General features: G+C 31.9%; 3 protein-coding genes across 8 annotated transcripts; 1 reads left to right on the top strand and 2 right to left on the bottom strand.

Annotated features, from left to right (window-relative positions):
• Positions 1–1,554: 1,554 nt before the first annotated feature.
• Positions 1,555–4,470, bottom strand: LOC117216173 (transcription factor BTF3 homolog 4-like). The gene is made up of 4 exons (XM_033462715.1): positions 4,190–4,470; positions 3,269–3,640; positions 2,483–2,611; positions 1,555–2,402 (listed from the first exon to the last, which is right to left on the bottom strand). Exons 1-3 carry the CDS (start codon positions 4,265–4,267, stop codon positions 2,501–2,503), a joined length of 561 nt encoding a protein of 186 aa, XP_033318606.1. The 5' UTR covers positions 4,268–4,470; the 3' UTR covers positions 1,555–2,402; positions 2,483–2,500.
• Positions 4,471–5,230: 760 nt separating this feature from the next.
• LOC117216172 (uncharacterized protein C2orf42) lies at positions 5,231–9,235 on the bottom strand. 4 transcript variants are annotated; one of them, XM_033462714.1, is made up of 7 exons: positions 9,024–9,235; positions 8,193–8,581; positions 7,790–8,113; positions 7,492–7,711; positions 7,210–7,415; positions 6,214–7,129; positions 5,231–6,102 (listed from the first exon to the last, which is right to left on the bottom strand). In XM_033462714.1, exons 2-7 carry the CDS (start codon positions 8,577–8,579, stop codon positions 5,933–5,935), a joined length of 2,223 nt encoding a protein of 740 aa, XP_033318605.1. In that variant the 5' UTR covers positions 8,580–8,581; positions 9,024–9,235; the 3' UTR covers positions 5,231–5,932. The 4 variants fall into 4 exon arrangements, with proteins under 4 accessions (XP_033318605.1, XP_033318603.1, XP_033318601.1 ...); XM_033462712.1 differs by having other exon boundaries at positions 9,034–9,235; XM_033462710.1 differs by lacking the exon at positions 9,024–9,235 and adding an exon at positions 8,832–8,898.
• A 454-nt stretch (positions 9,236–9,689) lies between these two features.
• Positions 9,690–16,438, top strand: LOC117216179 (2-aminoethanethiol dioxygenase). Of its 3 annotated transcripts, none has more exons than XM_033462725.1 (3): positions 9,690–9,962; positions 10,186–10,522; positions 15,924–16,438. In XM_033462725.1, exons 2-3 carry the CDS (start codon positions 10,223–10,225, stop codon positions 16,314–16,316), a joined length of 693 nt encoding a protein of 230 aa, XP_033318616.1. In that variant the 5' UTR covers positions 9,690–9,962; positions 10,186–10,222; the 3' UTR covers positions 16,317–16,438. The 3 variants fall into 3 exon arrangements, with proteins under 3 accessions (XP_033318616.1, XP_033318614.1, XP_033318615.1); XM_033462723.1 differs by having other exon boundaries at positions 9,690–9,993; XM_033462724.1 differs by having other exon boundaries at positions 9,691–9,993; positions 10,213–10,522.
• The last annotated feature ends 1,019 nt before the right edge of the window (positions 16,439–17,457 follow it).

The raw sequence follows: 17,457 nt of genomic DNA, 5'->3' as shown, positions 1-17,457 counted from the left end.
GTTTGAGTTATCTTTTATTTTCCGGCCGCCTTAGGGCCGTGATCACGCAAAAAAAGATAAGCAGTAAGTAAAATTGACATTTGGAGCATTGGCATTAAGTGTTATCATTTGTTTCGCCGCTTATCGCTTACCATTCTGTATGATCACGATTTTACGTGGATTTATACAGTTAAAAGTGTTAAGAAGACCTTTGTTGGTCAAATACCGTAAGGCCGAATTTTCAAAACCGTTCATTTCCGTGAAAGATAACCATTAAAATAATTATAAAAAAATTATTTTCGACTTTAGCGGCCTAAAATAACCACGAAAAGAGACATTCAGATCAAAAATCTTGCAGCCCGGATACTATACTTTATCCAAGATTTTTATCGCATGGAAATAATACAGTAGTAATTAAATGTTTCCGATCAAAATATAATTTTATTATATCGTTACAAAAAAGTTTCTGAAAATAAAAAAAGCTTTCAGCAGCCATTGTATTTATGTATTTTGTTTTTAAAGGAGAAACTTCGTATAAAATTGATTGAATACTTTATTAAAATCAATTATTTTTTAGTATCAGAATAATTACACAATACATTATTTACTAACAAAGATATATATGATAAAGATCGTCATATTTAATCCTTCAAGCTATTAATAATAAATTCATGTAATTCGTATAAACTGTATTTCAGTTGCACATAATTAACAGATAACAATATTTATAATATGTAATATAAATACAATTAGGTGATATCATTGTATAAAAAGAAATGCACTATAAAGTTCTGCAATATAAATACAATTAGGTGATATCATTGTATAAAAAGAAATGCACTATAAAGTTCTGCAATATTACATAATATACAATCTTGATCTTTTCTAAGATGAAGTTACGAACTTGAGTTTAAAATTTTTAAAGAGTCATGAAATCAGTCAGAACTTATTGTTTTTGATTTGGAATCAAAACGAAAATCTTTCAAATCTGAACCAAATATAACAAAGTATAAATATAAAAAAGATAATATATTGGAATTAGAAGAAATCATAAACCTACTAAATAGATGAATTCAAGTAGATAAAAAAAGAGTACTTGATCAAACCAATTACTACTAGTCAATTTATTCACACTTGTTATCCTGTGTCTAGTAGATATATATTGTTACATTATATTATTATTTAGCATGTAAACCACTTTTACGTTTTGAATAGTAGCTTAAAATAAGAATAACCTTAAATGGTAAATTAATAATCAAAATAATTTTATACTGTGTTTATTTGTTCGTTTGTTTCATAATGAACATCATGCCTATCGAGACATACAAATAGTTGCCAAACAAATGTTACTTCTGCTAAATGATATAAGAAAACTGTACAATAAAAGGAAATCAATATTTTTGTACTTAAGAAATAGTTAGTAAAAATTTAAAAAATGTCATCTCCATTACGTTCTTTTTAATCTGCGTCATAATTGATTAAAAGGAACACTAAATATTTGAAAGAAATGAATATAATTATAGTTACAAACAGTGTGAAATAGAAATTGTTAATGGAAAATGTTAAGAAAAACTGTTACTATACAGAGAGTACTTATATTTTCATAATTACAGTTATTACAGATCTATTCTATGGATGAGAAGATATAAATATCGGCAAAGTACGACTATAGTTATTCAGAGAACATGAATTTTAAGTAGAAAACCGCATTTCCAGCAAATGAATTTATTTCATAGATTACATTACAAAATATTACACCTCATTTTTTCACGCTGGAACACTATTGCAAAAAACTATCCTTATCCATATATCAATTTCGATTAAAATAGAGGTGCATCAGTACTTCGCGCGTCTTTCTTTTTTTTCTACAATGCATATAAACTTCTTTCCCCTATACTGCGAATAGGAAAGCTATTATTATCTCTTGCCGGAATTTCATTTCGCTCTCTAATTATATTTCTATAAATTCTTTGAGTTTACTCTGGACAAGTAAAAACACATTGCGGATACAATGTGAGACAATGAGAAAGATATGATCGTATTATATGATCATAATAAAAATTATAAATTCACGTCGCATCTCACGTGAATGAATATTCGAATTAAGTGTCAAAAATTCAAACACCATTCGTCATTCGCGCATAATATTAAAAAATATTAATTTAGGGAAAATAAGATCATTTTAGCTGTTTCAAAGCAAAGTCTACCTTTTAGCAAATGCAACAAAGTAAAGAACATTGTCTGTAGAAACTTTTGATTTCTGTAACAGCCTTTTTTATTTCTTGTTAACTGTTACTCATATAGATTATTATAGTGTATGTCAAATATTTATAACGTATGTATAGTGATACTTCGTTTACGCATTGCTTTTGCAATTTGTATTACTCGACTTGTCAATTACAACTGTTGGTTGTATGAAATAGCTGTAAAAAAAGAGAAAAGAATCAATTTTATTTTTCTTTATCGACAGTTTAATTCATGTGTGTTCGTACTAGAAAATTACCTTGTTACTGAACACTTTTTAAGCTTCAGGTGTAGCTAAGGGGGCTTCTTTCTTTTCATCAATCGTAACAGCTTCTTTTTTATCACCAGCTGCTTTATCATTTTCATCCACTTCCTTTTTTGGAGCAACCTTAAATGTATGTAATTATATATGTACATTCAACAATAATATAAAAGATCTCCAAATAATAAAAAGCTTTATAATCTTTTCTAACTAAAATGATCTTACAAATAACATAGTACAAATGTCCAAATAAAAAATCTATGAAAACATTGTCAATAGTAAATTTAATTGTATTTTTACACCCTTCGTTTTTGACATGTTTGTAAAGAAACAAAGAAAAAGATATGTTACATTATTATGATACATATACATTATATTTATATATCTATAAATAAATCAAGTGTTATACAAATGAAATGTTTCATGAATTGTTTAGAATAATTTTAGACTAATATTTATATAACTTATATGCAACATTTTAAAAAATCTACAAAATATAAAATATAATTTTAAGACATTAATCCATATGACCTAATTCCTACATTACAACTAAAATTTAACATCAAACTAAGATGTTAGTAAAACATCATGAACTATTATTTTAATCTATATAAGTTTCATATTTTGTAATCCATTAAGAGTAATTTTAGCTACAAATGATACATTGTATCCCTAATAAGATACATGCACTATAATATTCTTCTTGTAGTTTCCTATATATTACATATCAATTTTAAAGCTTCAAACACATAACAGTTAATATTATTTAGATTGATTCGTTACCTCCTCTTTGCTAGCTTCATCAAAGTTTTCCACTAAATCTGGTACCTCATCATCTTCTTCCAAAGTTGATTTACCAACTGTACTTCCAGAAACTGTGCTTGCTAGTCGCTTTAACTGTGTAACACCTTCAGGACCCAACTGACTTATTATTCCCGGTAACATGTCAGTTATTTGTTTATTCTCACCATGACCAGTAATGGCAAATGTGTTAGCAGATAAACTAGCTTGAGCTTTTGGATTATTGAAGTGGATGACAGTACCATCATCCTTAATCATATTAACCTCCTCTATACCAGGAATTGTATTCACAGACAACTTTTTTAAACAACTTTGTAATTTCTTATCATCTGTAGCAGCAGTAGCATGAACAACCTAAAAATATATTGAATATAGTTAAATATTAATAGATTGCACGTATATGTAGATAGATATATTGCTCAGTTAGTAAAATTTCTTTCTTGTATATTCTTATACTCCACTACAGTATATCCATAAAAAATACAAATATTCAGTTTCTATTGAAATTATAAACATTATGATATTGATAATTCTAGCCTGAATTAATATAAAATGTAAAATTAAAATCGGACTTAAACTTGGAGTATGAGAAAACTACAAAATTAAATCAAATGACATAATAAAAGTAGAAAATGGAAATCAGAAGGATAATATTGTATCTAAGAAACACGTGAAAGTAATTTAGTCAAGCAATTAAAATGCGTCTTGCACGAACTACAAAGCTTTGGTATCGTACAAGAACAGCAATTGGTGATCGTGAGACGAACAACACTTTTCAGAAGTAGGAAAATCATTTAAATGGCACTTGAAATATACACTTTCGTAAACTTTTAAACTCACGACACGCCAACAGTCCTAAGAATTCTGTGAACTCGTGTTAACTTTCGAAATAAATCTATATACCTTCTTCTTGCGTCGGGGTGTTCCCTTACCGCCGATTCGTACTTGAGCTTGAAGCTTCTTCAACTTTTCAGGATTCATATTAACCTGTCTATACGACGATCACAATCCTTAGATTGTTAGTCACCAAGCTTCGACAAGCTACAAGTCTGACGCGAAGTTTTATACGATAAAATGAGCTAAACGTAACCGGCAAGCAGACACGTGCTCTCTGTTCGCCGAAAGGGTCGAGAAAATGGAAGTGTACGCTTCTGTAGCTCTCTACGTCAGAGATAGCTTCCGGCAGGGCAATGCTTCCGTTTGAATCTTAACTCAAAACACTGCACCGATTAATTGTGAATCGTATTGTTCGTACATAAAGCATGTACAAGACGATTTGATAAATCGAAATTTCTTGCAAAACATTTTGCTAAGCCAAAAGGCTTTGTTTTATCTACAGTACACCATTTCAACAATAGTTCGTCTGAACATGGAGGTTATGGAAATCATCATGTTACAATATACAATTTCGAAGAAAAAAGACTTTATAAATGATCTTATAATAGAATTTGGAAATGTTATATTATGAAATTTGAAAAAATCGATATAATTTGGTTGAAACAAATTACCAAATAAATGTAACAATGGAAAACTGCCCGAGTTATTTAAGAATTGATCAAATTTATTGCAATGTACGGCGCGAATGTGAACTTCAAAATTAAAAAATGTTAATTATATTTGACATATCGTTTTTCTCAAGCTAATTAATAACTTGTGTCTGCTTACATAAATACGACAGTGCATGAAGATATATGCTACACTGCAAACTACAATTACTTAAAATTTTGTTATTAAAACATTTTTATATTATGTTTTTTAATAACAATTGTTACATGTATATATTAACATATAAAAACAGACTTAAGACAGTTCTACGTTTCAAAGTACTATGAGAATATTTTTGTTATATAATCATATAAATTATATTGTATTGTATATGTTTAATGAAACTCTATAGTTATTTAAAATTTAAAGGACATATTGAAGAAAAAAACTGTAACTACAAATATTTTAGATACATAATTTATTTTAAGATTCAAACAAAGGAAGTTTTGTTAAATAATGTAAATACATTTTGGCTCTTACATAACAGCATTCGATCTAAAGTATATATTTACAATATATCACATTCTTATACAATAATAATTTAGCACACTGTTGACAATAATAATAACATAATCTTTGCTATATTTACGTCCAATAAATTAATTAACAAATATATTGTATCATGTATTCATTCAATGCACAGAAGATACTGATTTTGCAATACGATATAATATAATCATTTTCCATATCATGAAAATATGAATCATTTATTCTATAAGAAATCTTTATTTCTCTAATGTTTACCTTTATAAAAGGATACAATAAAATAAGATCAGTCTTTAATTCTTTAAAATTAATTTAGAAACTATTTCCAAACAAAAATTGCTTACAGGTTCTTTAATCACATTTAATCACATGTAAAGTAATAAAAAAGTGTACTGTGATGGAATCACATTGTTTAAAGCATTTTTTTCATTGCCATCTTTTAACAAAAATTTTATATACTAAATTATTTAATATTCAAAATATAGCAAATTACTTATGAAATGATTTTCAGTTTGTTTTTGTCCAGTGATAACATTTTCTCAAAAGATCTTGTATCTTATTTGATCAATAATAGGAAAGTGAAAATTTGATAATATAAATATAAATATACAAAATTTAATAATTTTTTAGTAGAGCTATTTTCCTCCATCTATGGTTTGTCTCATTTTTTACATGACCAAATTCAAATCTAATTCTAAGTTCACCAATTTTTGATATTGGTAAAATATCTGGTATCCATTCTATCAAAAATGGTGTTGGTTCAACTTGATTTGGAGAAGTATTTCCTATAAAGTAAAATGAAATATTTTTTTATGATGCTAATAGATAATTAATATTTTTTTAAACATTTAGTAATTTGTAAACTATATTTTTTTATACATATATTTAATACTTACCAACTTTCAAATACGTTTTTAATTCTAAGGGTTTAATTAATGCGTTATTATTGGTTTTTTTGTATCGGTCTATTTCCGTTTCTTCTCTTTTATACAATTCATATGTACCATCCGCGTTTTGAACAAAACTTCTTGTGATTTCCAAAGGTATTAAAGGTGTCTCAAAAATACTTTTGACATGTAAAATATTAGTAATTTGCCACGTATATTTGGTAAATGTACCTAACGGTACACCGTCTTTTCTAACAAATGCCGTTGTTGAATTTGGCAAACGTTTCTTTTTGCCACCACATGATATCCTTTCTCGTAAACAATCAAAAAATATTTGTGGTACATGAAATACTAAGGGATCTGGTTTTCCATCAAATTGAAAATGCATAGTTTGATTTATTCTTTCTGTTATTGATGCAAGCCATTTGATGAAAGGTAAATTTATATTAGCTTCGTCCAAATCTTCGCAAGGATTTTGATACTTCTTAACAATATGTAATTTTGTTTTAGCTTTTCTTGGTTCTATTGAACTTAAATTATTCAGACTTGTGGTGTTTGTGCTTGTTGGTTTGTCATCTCTTTTTCGCTTTGTTGAAATTGGCTGTGTTATACTATTACTTTCCGTATTTGATATACTGCCAGTATCATATTGTATTAACATGTTTTTATCTACTATTTTTACACCAGTAGTATTTGAAACAGTATTAGTATCAATTATTTTCATGTTATTTACATCTAAAATAGCATTTGTATCAAGAACTTTCAATGTTCCAGTATTTAATATCTTTATATTATCATTTAATATATATTGGCTATTATTAAGCACATTATATTTAGAATCCATGCTTGTCTGATCATCCATTATCTTAACGGTATTTCCACCAAGTTGTACACCATTTTCATTAATTACTTCTAAATTATTCACCTAAATTTCAAAACAATTTTAATACTTTAATTCGTCTTCCTATGTTATATAAGCAAGCAAGTAATGTAATAAAATCTTACTTGTGATACCATATTATTATCTTCTAATAAGGTACGATCACATTCTACTCCAATATTTTCAACAATACTATGTGGTAGAATTGTAGACTCTAAATTCATTGAATCCAAATCTAATCTATTTCCATCTAAGCTCTGAACTGTTAAAGTATCATCTCGAAATATTAAAAGATGTGTATCTGTATCATCCGTTGTTAAACCATCAAGATCTATTTTAGATATAGTTTGTAATATAAATATCTTGTTATACTAAGTTCAGACTATGAATAATAGAAATCTTCTTACCAATGCCTACTATTTTATCTTGTTCATCATTTTGTAACACTGTTGTTAGTGGTTTCGATACACTTAAATCATTCTGATCTAAGTTAATATAATAACTAAATTCTTCTGATAATTTTGTATCGCTAGCAAATGCACAAATACAAGCATAAAAATGTACACAACGCTTATTCTGAGAAGACTGCGCTACATCTGGTTTGTCTCCTGTTGTTTTCCCTATGCCCTAAATTAATTATTGGTACTGTGAATAATATTCTTAGTTATAAATAATACAAGTTTAACTTGTTTTACTGATACTTACTTTAAATGTGGAACAAGAACAAAAATAACGATGTTCAATTCTATCTTTCAATTTTGTAACAAAGAGAGAAAAATGAAGGTACCCTAATGGATGTTTTGGTGAAGCTTTGCATTTGACTGCCATTATATTTTTGGATACTCGTTGTACTAAAGGTCCTGAAGTTTCAGTAGCAAGTAACCAAATTTCTTGTTTCATTTCATTATTTACATTTAAAGATGATAGAATAGAGTTCCTTAAAGTTAATGGCTGTGCCTCTGCATAGCATCTTAAGGCAGCCTGTATATGTTGACATGCAGAGACAGGCGTATCGGACGAATTCTTTTCCTATAAGAGAAGGGCATTAAAGTTTTATTAATATTAAACTAACTATTATTATTAACAATTATATTATTTTGAAACTTACATGACATTTAAGAACACTAGTATCAAAACTTCTTTCACAACTATCAACAAAACATAATGCAGTGGATTGTGAAATTAGTGTTATCATTTCATTAGAAATTGTGGCATTTATCAGTGGTAATTGAACAAATCCACGATAATCTGGGCCTTTATCACGTACTCTAACAGAAAAAACTTGAGCAGTTGTGCCCGTAATAAGCTTACATGCTTCTGTTGATAGTTTCCTTTTTTCACCAGGTTCCTTAAATACAGCATCACAATATTTGTTTTTACAACACAAACCACGAGATCCATTATAAGTTCCACATTTTGGGCATTTACGAATTCCACGTAATGTAGCTTTACCTAAGTCAGATAGTAACTTCCTCAAACGCTCCTCATTAGACATAGCTAAAAAATGTTATATTTGATTAGTAATATATAGAATCACCTTATCAAATAATAAAATATATTTTCAGAATAGGTTTGGTTATTTAATTTTAGATATTATTTTGTTGAAATGCTATATTGTTGTAATTTTTAATAATAATATCAATTGTTATATAAATATAATGTGAATTAGATCTGTTTTTGAGCTTCATATTTATATATTCTAAAAATACTGTTATAAACACTTGACATTATGATTGTTAATACAAACCTCTATAATATACAATATGCAGAGATAATTGAATAAAAGAAATAAATAGCATTTATATTTTTAGATTATGAAAAGCTAATTAAAAAAATATTAAATTAAGGGAACATTTTTACCAAACACTCAAGCTCTGTTTTACATGACACATTTTGCTAATTCTAATTGGTACAGAAATTAAAGGCATTAAACTTTTACCTGCTCCTACCTTTTACAACAGAATTAATGTTTATAATAGGAGAAAAATGTTATGTACTAATAATTATAGTATAGAAAATTTTGCTTCCGATAGTAAATAAATAAAGCTCATCTCAATGCTAAATTACTAGCATTTACGATAGAGGGCATTACTCTCTCTACAACATTAACCCAAATTCACAGAATCAAATAATTTTCCAATTATTCTTAATTCGTAACATTACTATAAAATAAAAATAGTTCATATTTATTAAAATGTTGTAATATTTGTTATGTCGTACAAACTTAAATTATTTATAATAATTGCAAAACTTTATTATTTTTCTGATAATTAAAATATTCTCACACTTTCATCTTTCTATTATTTCATTAAATATATGCGTAGATATAATTAAAAAACACCATTCCTCCTAAAATTATATCTCAGAAAACATTTTTATAGCTATGTTTTTTTAAACAATTGAAAGTTATATTTTCTTTATTTATTTATTTATTGCGGTAAAAAATTAGTTAACTACATATTTTATTCAAATATTCAAATAAATTTTTATATATTAATATTCATTCGTATTATCTCTGATATTACACATTCAATGTAAAAACAAAATAAAAAAATCATTTAAGTAGTGCTTTAAACTTCGGAACTTCACTCATATTCATGTTTACAATGTCATCTGTATTGGTATTAAGTCACATAGCCATGTTTAGCAAAATTTTGTATCAAACGTAAAGCATCTGTAGGGACCAGTTTAATTAAAGAATAATCAGTTAATAACGTGTATTATTCTTTAAAAAGTGGTAGAGACGTATTAATTGAAAAACTATAGAACATATAATAAAACATAAAAATACACAATTTATTTAACTTGTAAATATGAAACAACTTTTAACAACATCGACTAACCTAATTTAACGAAGTTTTAAAAGAAGAGATTGAACGTAAGTAATATTTGTGTGCAAAAATTGAATGGCATTTACTAAAATATTTACTTGATTTAAGCGCTTGGCATGTTTTTTTTGTAGTAAACTTTCAATGTTAGAATTATTAAGGTTACGCGTTACTAATTTTTAACAAAATCTTGAAATTACATTTTATATCTATATTTATATCTTAAGATTTTTTAAGTGTGTTACTGATATATTAATATGATTTGTACAAAAGGTGAATTCATAGAAATTGTGTTATAAAGTAAATAAATATGACAGCTGCAATTAAAACATTATGGAAGCAAGCATTAAATACGTTTGAAGAACGGAGTAATGTCGGATTTAAGCTTTGTCAAAAGAACTTTGACAAATTGCGGTACTTGATGAACAAGATTACAGCCGAAGACGTAAATTTAAATAAACAGATCCTGGATTTTATTCAAGTACAGCATGCTCCGATGTGGGTAATTGATATATTTGAAAATAAAGACTTTGCTATTTCAATTTTTATATTGAAACATGGATTTACAATGCCAATACATGATCATCCTGGAATGCATGGGTTTTTAAAGGTATGATGTAAATATAATTTTAGTCATATATATTGTATCATAATCAATAATATATATTATTAATAATTATATATATATATGTCGGAGATGAAAGAACACCGGAGCCTTTGGAATTTTGGATAATCCCGCAACATTGTAACCTAGAGTCTACTATAGCTGTAATTGAACAATTGTAGTTATTCAATCCGATTGTAATTGTTCAAGAGTTGTGATAATGAGTTTGGGCTCGAGGCGACAGTCAGTCGCCGAACGTAGCCGCGGTCACGAGATGAACGCTTTGTCTAACAAAGGTTTTTTTTTTTTTTTTTATTTATTTGTTGAAATTACAATCAATTCTCGCGTTGAGAATTTTCAGTAATTTCTCTGGCGTGGCGCAGTGACATGGCTGTTTATTTACAATAAGTTAATACTTATTATAGATAGGTATAATTTATAAGTATTATAAGTAAGTGTATATGCTTAATTTGGATAACTAAATGAATCTAGCGTTTAGGTCTAGCGGGTAGTGCCTCTTCAGCCTACGAATCTGGTCCGTCGTGTCAAGTAGTCCAGTGATTAGGGGGTTTCGGTGTTTGTACTGACTGTGGGTATCTTGAGGTCGCGATGGATGGTTTCGTTGGTAACATACCAAGGTGCGTCTATTAAGGATCTTAACGTTTTCGATTGGAAGTGTTGTAGTATTTCGATGTTGGAGTTACTTGCTGTTCCCCATAGTTGGATTCCGTAGGTCCAGACAGGTTTTATTACGGTCTTGTAGAGGGTAATTTTATTCTGTATGTTTAGTTTGGAGCGTCGGCCCGTGAGCCAATAGAGTTTTTTTAGTTTGTCCTTTAGTTGCTTTGTTTTATCTGAGATGTGTTTCTTCCACGTTAGTCTCCTGTCCAGGGTCATGCCCAGGTATCGGACTGAGTCCCTGCTAGGAACTGTTGCATTGTTGATGGTGACCTGGGAGCAGGTTTGTTTTCGGAGCGTGAAGGTTACATGTGAGGATTTCTTTTCGTTGATTTTGAAGCCCCATTTGTGAAACCACTTTTCCATGGAGTCGAGACTTCGCTGGAGAGTGGATGAGGCTATTACCGGGTCTGCATGGGTAGCTAATAGCGCTGTGTTGTCTGCAAATGTCGCTATTGTTATATCGTTTGATATAGGTAGGTCGGCAGTGTAGATGGAGTACAGTAGGGGTCCGAGGACACTACCTAGGGGTATGCCGGCTTCTATTGGGAATGTTGCGGAAGTGGCGTCTAGGCATTTAACCATGAATTGTCTATTGGTTAGGTAGGAATTTAGGATGGAGTAGTAGGAGCGAGGTAGGATCTTTTTAAGCTTGTATAGTAGCCCTTCATGCCATACTTTGTCGAATGCCTGTTGGATGTCTAGGAATACCGCTGAGCAATATTTTTTATTTTCAAGGGTTTGGCTGATCATGTGGGTTATGCGGTGGATTTGCTCTACTGTTGAATGATGTTTTCGGAAGCCGAATTGGTGATCTGGGAGTGTTTTCAAGTTCTCTAGGATTGAAAGGAGTCGGTTCGTGAGCATCTTCTCGAATAGTTTGGACAGGGTAGGTAAAAGACTGATTGGGCGATAGGAGCTGGTTTCGTATATCGGTTTACCTGGTTTAGGGATGAGGGTAATCAATGAGATTTTCCAGGCCTTAGGATAGTGTTCCAGGCGAAGGATAGCATTAAAAATCGATGTGATGAGTGCTATCCCTTTTATGGGAAGTTCCTTGATTGCTTTATTGCCTATTAGGTCGTGTCCTGCTGCTTTCTTGGGGTTTAGGCGACTGATTGTTTCTATAGTCTCTGCAGAGGTGAAGGGTTCGATAGGAGGGGACATTTGGAAGGGGGTGTGCAAGTATTCAGTAACGTCCGCGGCGGCTTTGGGGGAATGGGGTTTGAATACTTTTGACAAGTATTTAGCAAACAGGTCGGCTTTTTCTATAGGGCTTCGCGCCCATCCACCTTGCGGACGGCGGATAGGTGGGATTATTTGTGGGGGGCGTGTGAGTTTCCTGGAGGCCTTCCATAGTGAGTAGTTGGAGTCGGCTGTGGGGGATAAGCTGGCGAGGTATTTATGGAAACAGTCGTTTTTATAATTTTTTAAGGTTTTGGATAGCTTTCTAGTTGCGTTGTTTAGTTTGCGTTTGTCATCCGGTGTTCTATGGGTCTGCCATACTCTTCTTAGTCTACGTTTTTCTGCTATATTTTTTTAGTATGTATTGGGGATATTCTTGTTTGCTGTTAGATGGCTTTGTCGGTGTGGAGAGGCGGATTGCGTTTATTATGCTCGTGTTTAAGTATTCCGTGGCTGCTTCAATTTCTTCCTTTGTTTTTAGTGGAGTTAAGGCTGAAGTTGAGTGTGTAAAGACTTCTCTAAAGAGCTGCCAGTTGGTGTGTTGGTTGTGAATGGAGCCATTAGGTGTATTCTCGATGATTGTTGAACTGACTGTTGCTATCACGGGAGAATGATCAGAGGAGAGATCAGCCGAGGAGTTGATCTGGACGTGTCTTGATGAGATATTTTTAGTTACGAAGAAGTCGAGAAGGTCGGGTATTTTGTTGGTGTCAGTGAGCCAGTATGTGGGTTCGTATGTGGTGAGGTAGTTGAAGTTGTTGTTTATTATGCTGTTTAAGAGGTTTTTGCCTCTTGCTGTGACCAGTCTGCTGCCCCATTGGATGTGCTTGGCGTTATAGTCTCCTCCAGCTATGAATCTATTGCCCAGGGTGTCTAGGAAGTTATCAAAGTCTTCTTTGGCGATGGAGTGTCTGGGGGGGGGCAGTATACTGCTGAGGTGGTGATTGTGCCATGACAGTCTTCTATTGCTACGTTTGTTGCTTGGAGGTAGTCTTTCTGGAATGATGGAAGTTCGTAGTGCTTAATACTTGCTTTGATTATTATTCCGGTGCCACCGTGGGCCTTTCTGCTGGGGTGTTGGGTATGGTAAAATTTGTAACCATTTATTTTCAGGTAGTTCTTGTCGGTGAAGCGGGTTTCCGATACGAGCATTACGTCGATTTGCTGGTGTTTTAGGAAGAGTTCTAGTTCAAGTTTGTGTTGCGCTAGACCGTTGGCGTTCCAAAGTGCTATGCGCCTTGGTTTTATTTTGCGTCGGGGCATATTAATTTATCCACGATGAGTGTTAGTAGCGATAGCAAGTTATTTATTTGCTCTGATTGTTTCTCTATTAGCTTTTCAAGCCTAGAGAAGTTGTCTGTGTTAGGTGGGTTGGGGACACTGTTTTGGGGAAGATTCCTTTGGCTATTCGGGTTATTTTGGATGCCTTGTACTGCTTGGGCATAGGAGGTTGAGGTGGTGATGAATTTGGTAGGACTGGGTGTTTGGTTGGTTGAGGGGGTTGGGGTAGTCGTGAATTTCGGCGGGCTGGGTGTTTAGTTGGATACCTCTTTTGCTCTGAGTTTAGGGTATCTGTTTGTGTATAGTGTTTTATAGGCTGAGCAGCCTTTGTAGTTGGCAGGATGGTCCCCTTGACAGTGGATGCATTTCGCTGGGGTTTCCGGTGATTTGGCGCACTGGTCAGTGGAGTGAGTGCCTGCACATTTAACGCAGCGGAAAGTATAGTTGCAGTATTTCTGCGTATGACCGTACCTTTGGCACCTTTTGCATTGCACTATTTCTTTTTTCACAAGCGGTGGTTCGAATTTTACTATCGCGTTCATTAGGCGACTGATATTGTAGATTTCCTTATTGTTCGGCTTTTGTTTTATGTCTAGGAAGAATAAGGATAACGGGTCTTTCGAGACTCTATGCCTTATATTACTTACGTTGATGACTTCGTGGCCGAGTTTTGAGAGTTCGTGTTTGAGTTCGTCTATGTCTGCTGAGTGGTGGATGTTTCGTAGGACCACCCGGAAGGGCCTTTCCTGTTTGAGTTGGTAGGTGTGGAAGTTGGCGTTCAGGGTTCTAAGTATCTTGGTGAGTTTTCTGTAAGCTTCTGAGTTCGTCGGCAGTATTTTTACTTTATTGTTATTTATCTTTAGGTTATAATCCTCCTTGGAGATATCTCTCTCTAAGGACTTGATCATTGTCTGTATATCGATGACGTCGTCCACAAATATTGGTGGGGGAGGGGGGATTCTCTGTGAGTGTTGGTTTGGTGGCGGTTCTACGATTTCCATGGCGTCGTTTGAGGATTCCAATACGGCGAATCTGTTGTGAGTGTTTATTTGTATTGTTGTTTCTATTTTCCGTTTCTTGGTAGTATTAGCGTCGTTGGTGTGGAGAGTTCTGCTACACTTCTGCCACGGGGGAGGTAGCGCGGGGTAGTTGCGAGTCTGCTCCGGAAAGCCTGGTCGCGATTGCTGGGCCATCATCCAGCTAGTTAATTCGGAATGAATAACTAGTCGTGAGGCTATGAGGCTAGTATTCGGGTTGGGGTTAGGTGCGTGGGATTTTTTCTCCCTAAAGGGTAGGGGACACTTGGCTGTGTCCACTTTCGACGGTTGGGCGACACGTGTTGTTTTCGGACTACGCTGGGCACTAGAGACACGTCTGCACGCTTCGGCACTCCACAGCGAACTGTCTAACAAAGGTATGGAGTAATTCTATAGCTCTCCTTAAAAGAAATATTCGTGGCGACATGCGACAGTAAACATTCCAACGGTTTCTGTCCCGTGGCTCGCCACACGCAGTCCCTATTCTTCGAGTAAGATGATTGCCAGATGTCGATGCGTCTCCGCAATGCATGTTCGGCTAGCTCGGGGGCCCGTTATAAATCTTAAGATTTAGTCAACTAAAGTCCTTCAAACAGACAAACAGTCTTTGTCCCAACTACGGGAAAATAGGGGAGACCTATTTTTCAACGAGCGGCGTCTCCCACTAGCAACTTTCCCTCGAGGACGGCTAGCATCTTTTTCTAACCACCGATATGGAGATTGACCAATTAGCAGCAACGCCAATTTCCCTTACTTTCTGAACGAAGGTTTTTCTCGACGAATCCGATGATCTCGTGTCCTTAGACACACCCCAATATAGTTTTCCTCTGTGGCATCATCGGGACGGGAAAGGCATTCTCGCTCGCGATCTCATTTGATGAAAAGAGTAACCCTTTACGATCAGTGAATATTACGCATCCGACTTAGATTTTGTGAGTACGTTCATCTATCATCCCGTCGACCGCGGATTCGTTATTGAACCTAGGATCATTGTCATTAGTTTCTCGAGTACCTAACTACCACGGTTACTTGTCCGGCTCTATAATAATCGTATTTGCACTAGTCAATGTCTTCTCTATTGCATAACGGCAACGTGTAACCCAAACGAAGATTCGTTTCACGCCCCTAACCCTAATTCTAATGTAAACCCGACATATATATATTAATTTTTGATTTTATTTTAAAACTATATAGGATTAAAATCTTTACTATACTTTAAAATGTAGGTAATCAGTGGTGTAGTCGAAGTAAACAATTATACTCTGAAGCCAAATGAGGATCATACAATCAGATTAAACAAAGAAGTAATGGCATATAGACATAAACAAATATCATTACACAGCAATTCACCCGCTTGTACTCTTACACCAAGAGACAAAAATTTACATGAAATTACATGTATTGAAGGACCCGCTGCATTTTTGGATATACTTAGTCCTCCATATGATGTAGATGATTCTGGAAAAGGTTTGAGACCATGTACGTTTTTTAAAACTGTTAGTAGTTCAAAGCTATGTACAGATTCAGATATAGTGGAAGAAGTTAAATTGGTGGTTATTGAAGGTCCACCAGATTTCTATTCTGGAAGCCTTAAATACACAGGACCACCTTTAATGTGACCTGAAGTATCAAAAAATATTTCTTGTTCTGTTTGTTAAAAAGTTTTGCATTTTATTGAATTGATTTACATTTATAATTATATTACAAATTTTTAAGAATATTTAAATTCTAATTGAATGTATAATATTGGTGTTTAATTCTTGTACCTTTTTGCAGATATATAAGTTTATGAATACATATATATTGATTAGATAAGTTCCATATATAAAAATGATATAAAAATTTTATATTTTATAATATTAGTTTATATTGGATATAGTTTATCTTTATTTATTACGGATTTTGGACTGAAATTGGATATAATTTGTAATCTGTGACTCTTTGCATTTTTATTGATTTTTTGTATACAAAAATGTTATTAGTATAAAAATCACGAATGTGAAATGATTACATTATATTTACTATTTCGTTGATACATAGAATAAGGATGTAAACAAAGAATGTATTATAATACACTTTACATGTAATGCATGATAAACAAAGGCATATGATAATTATTGAATAAAAACAAAAATTTTAATTGTATAAAAAATATACTTACTTATATTACATAATATTTAAGAAATAGGTTTATCACATCTATTGTAAAAAGATATGCATTGTATTTTGATGTATATGTTATAATCCTTTTAGTTTAACTGTCTACATAGTTCTTACAGACCAAGAAGTTCAATCTTTTCAAGATAATTAATATTTCTAAAATATATACTATATTGTACTTAAACAATACAAATTTACAAATAGCTTAATAATAAATATATTTATATATCATACAGTCTTTCTTAAAATATTCCTCTGATTCCCGAGTTTTTATTATATATTTATTCTATTTTATTAATGGTGATGATTATTTTTTCATAAACGAATATATCTTTTGTCGTTTCAAAAAGGGCCACAATTTTATATGTAAAAAATTGTAAATTTAAATATTTAACTTATTGTATAAATATACTTTTTAATTTGTTTTGAATGAATATTTAAAACATAATGACAGTAAAAACTTAAATATTAATTATACGAATATAATTTAGCTGGAGAACTTACAAAATTATAAGTGATAAGTTAGTTAATTTATTGGTTATTTATATTTATCAAGGTATAAAAAAACACGGTTTATTGATTTAAATTGATATTTACTAA

The sequence above is a fragment of the Bombus bifarius genome, unplaced genomic scaffold (genome assembly GCF_011952205.1).
Source record: "Bombus bifarius isolate JDL3187 unplaced genomic scaffold, Bbif_JDL3187 scf7180000010252, whole genome shotgun sequence".
NCBI classification, from domain to species: Eukaryota; Metazoa; Arthropoda; class Insecta; order Hymenoptera; family Apidae; genus Bombus; species Bombus bifarius.
The sequence above is the reverse complement of the archived record's forward strand: the minus strand, read 5'-3'. Positions and strand labels throughout refer to the sequence as shown.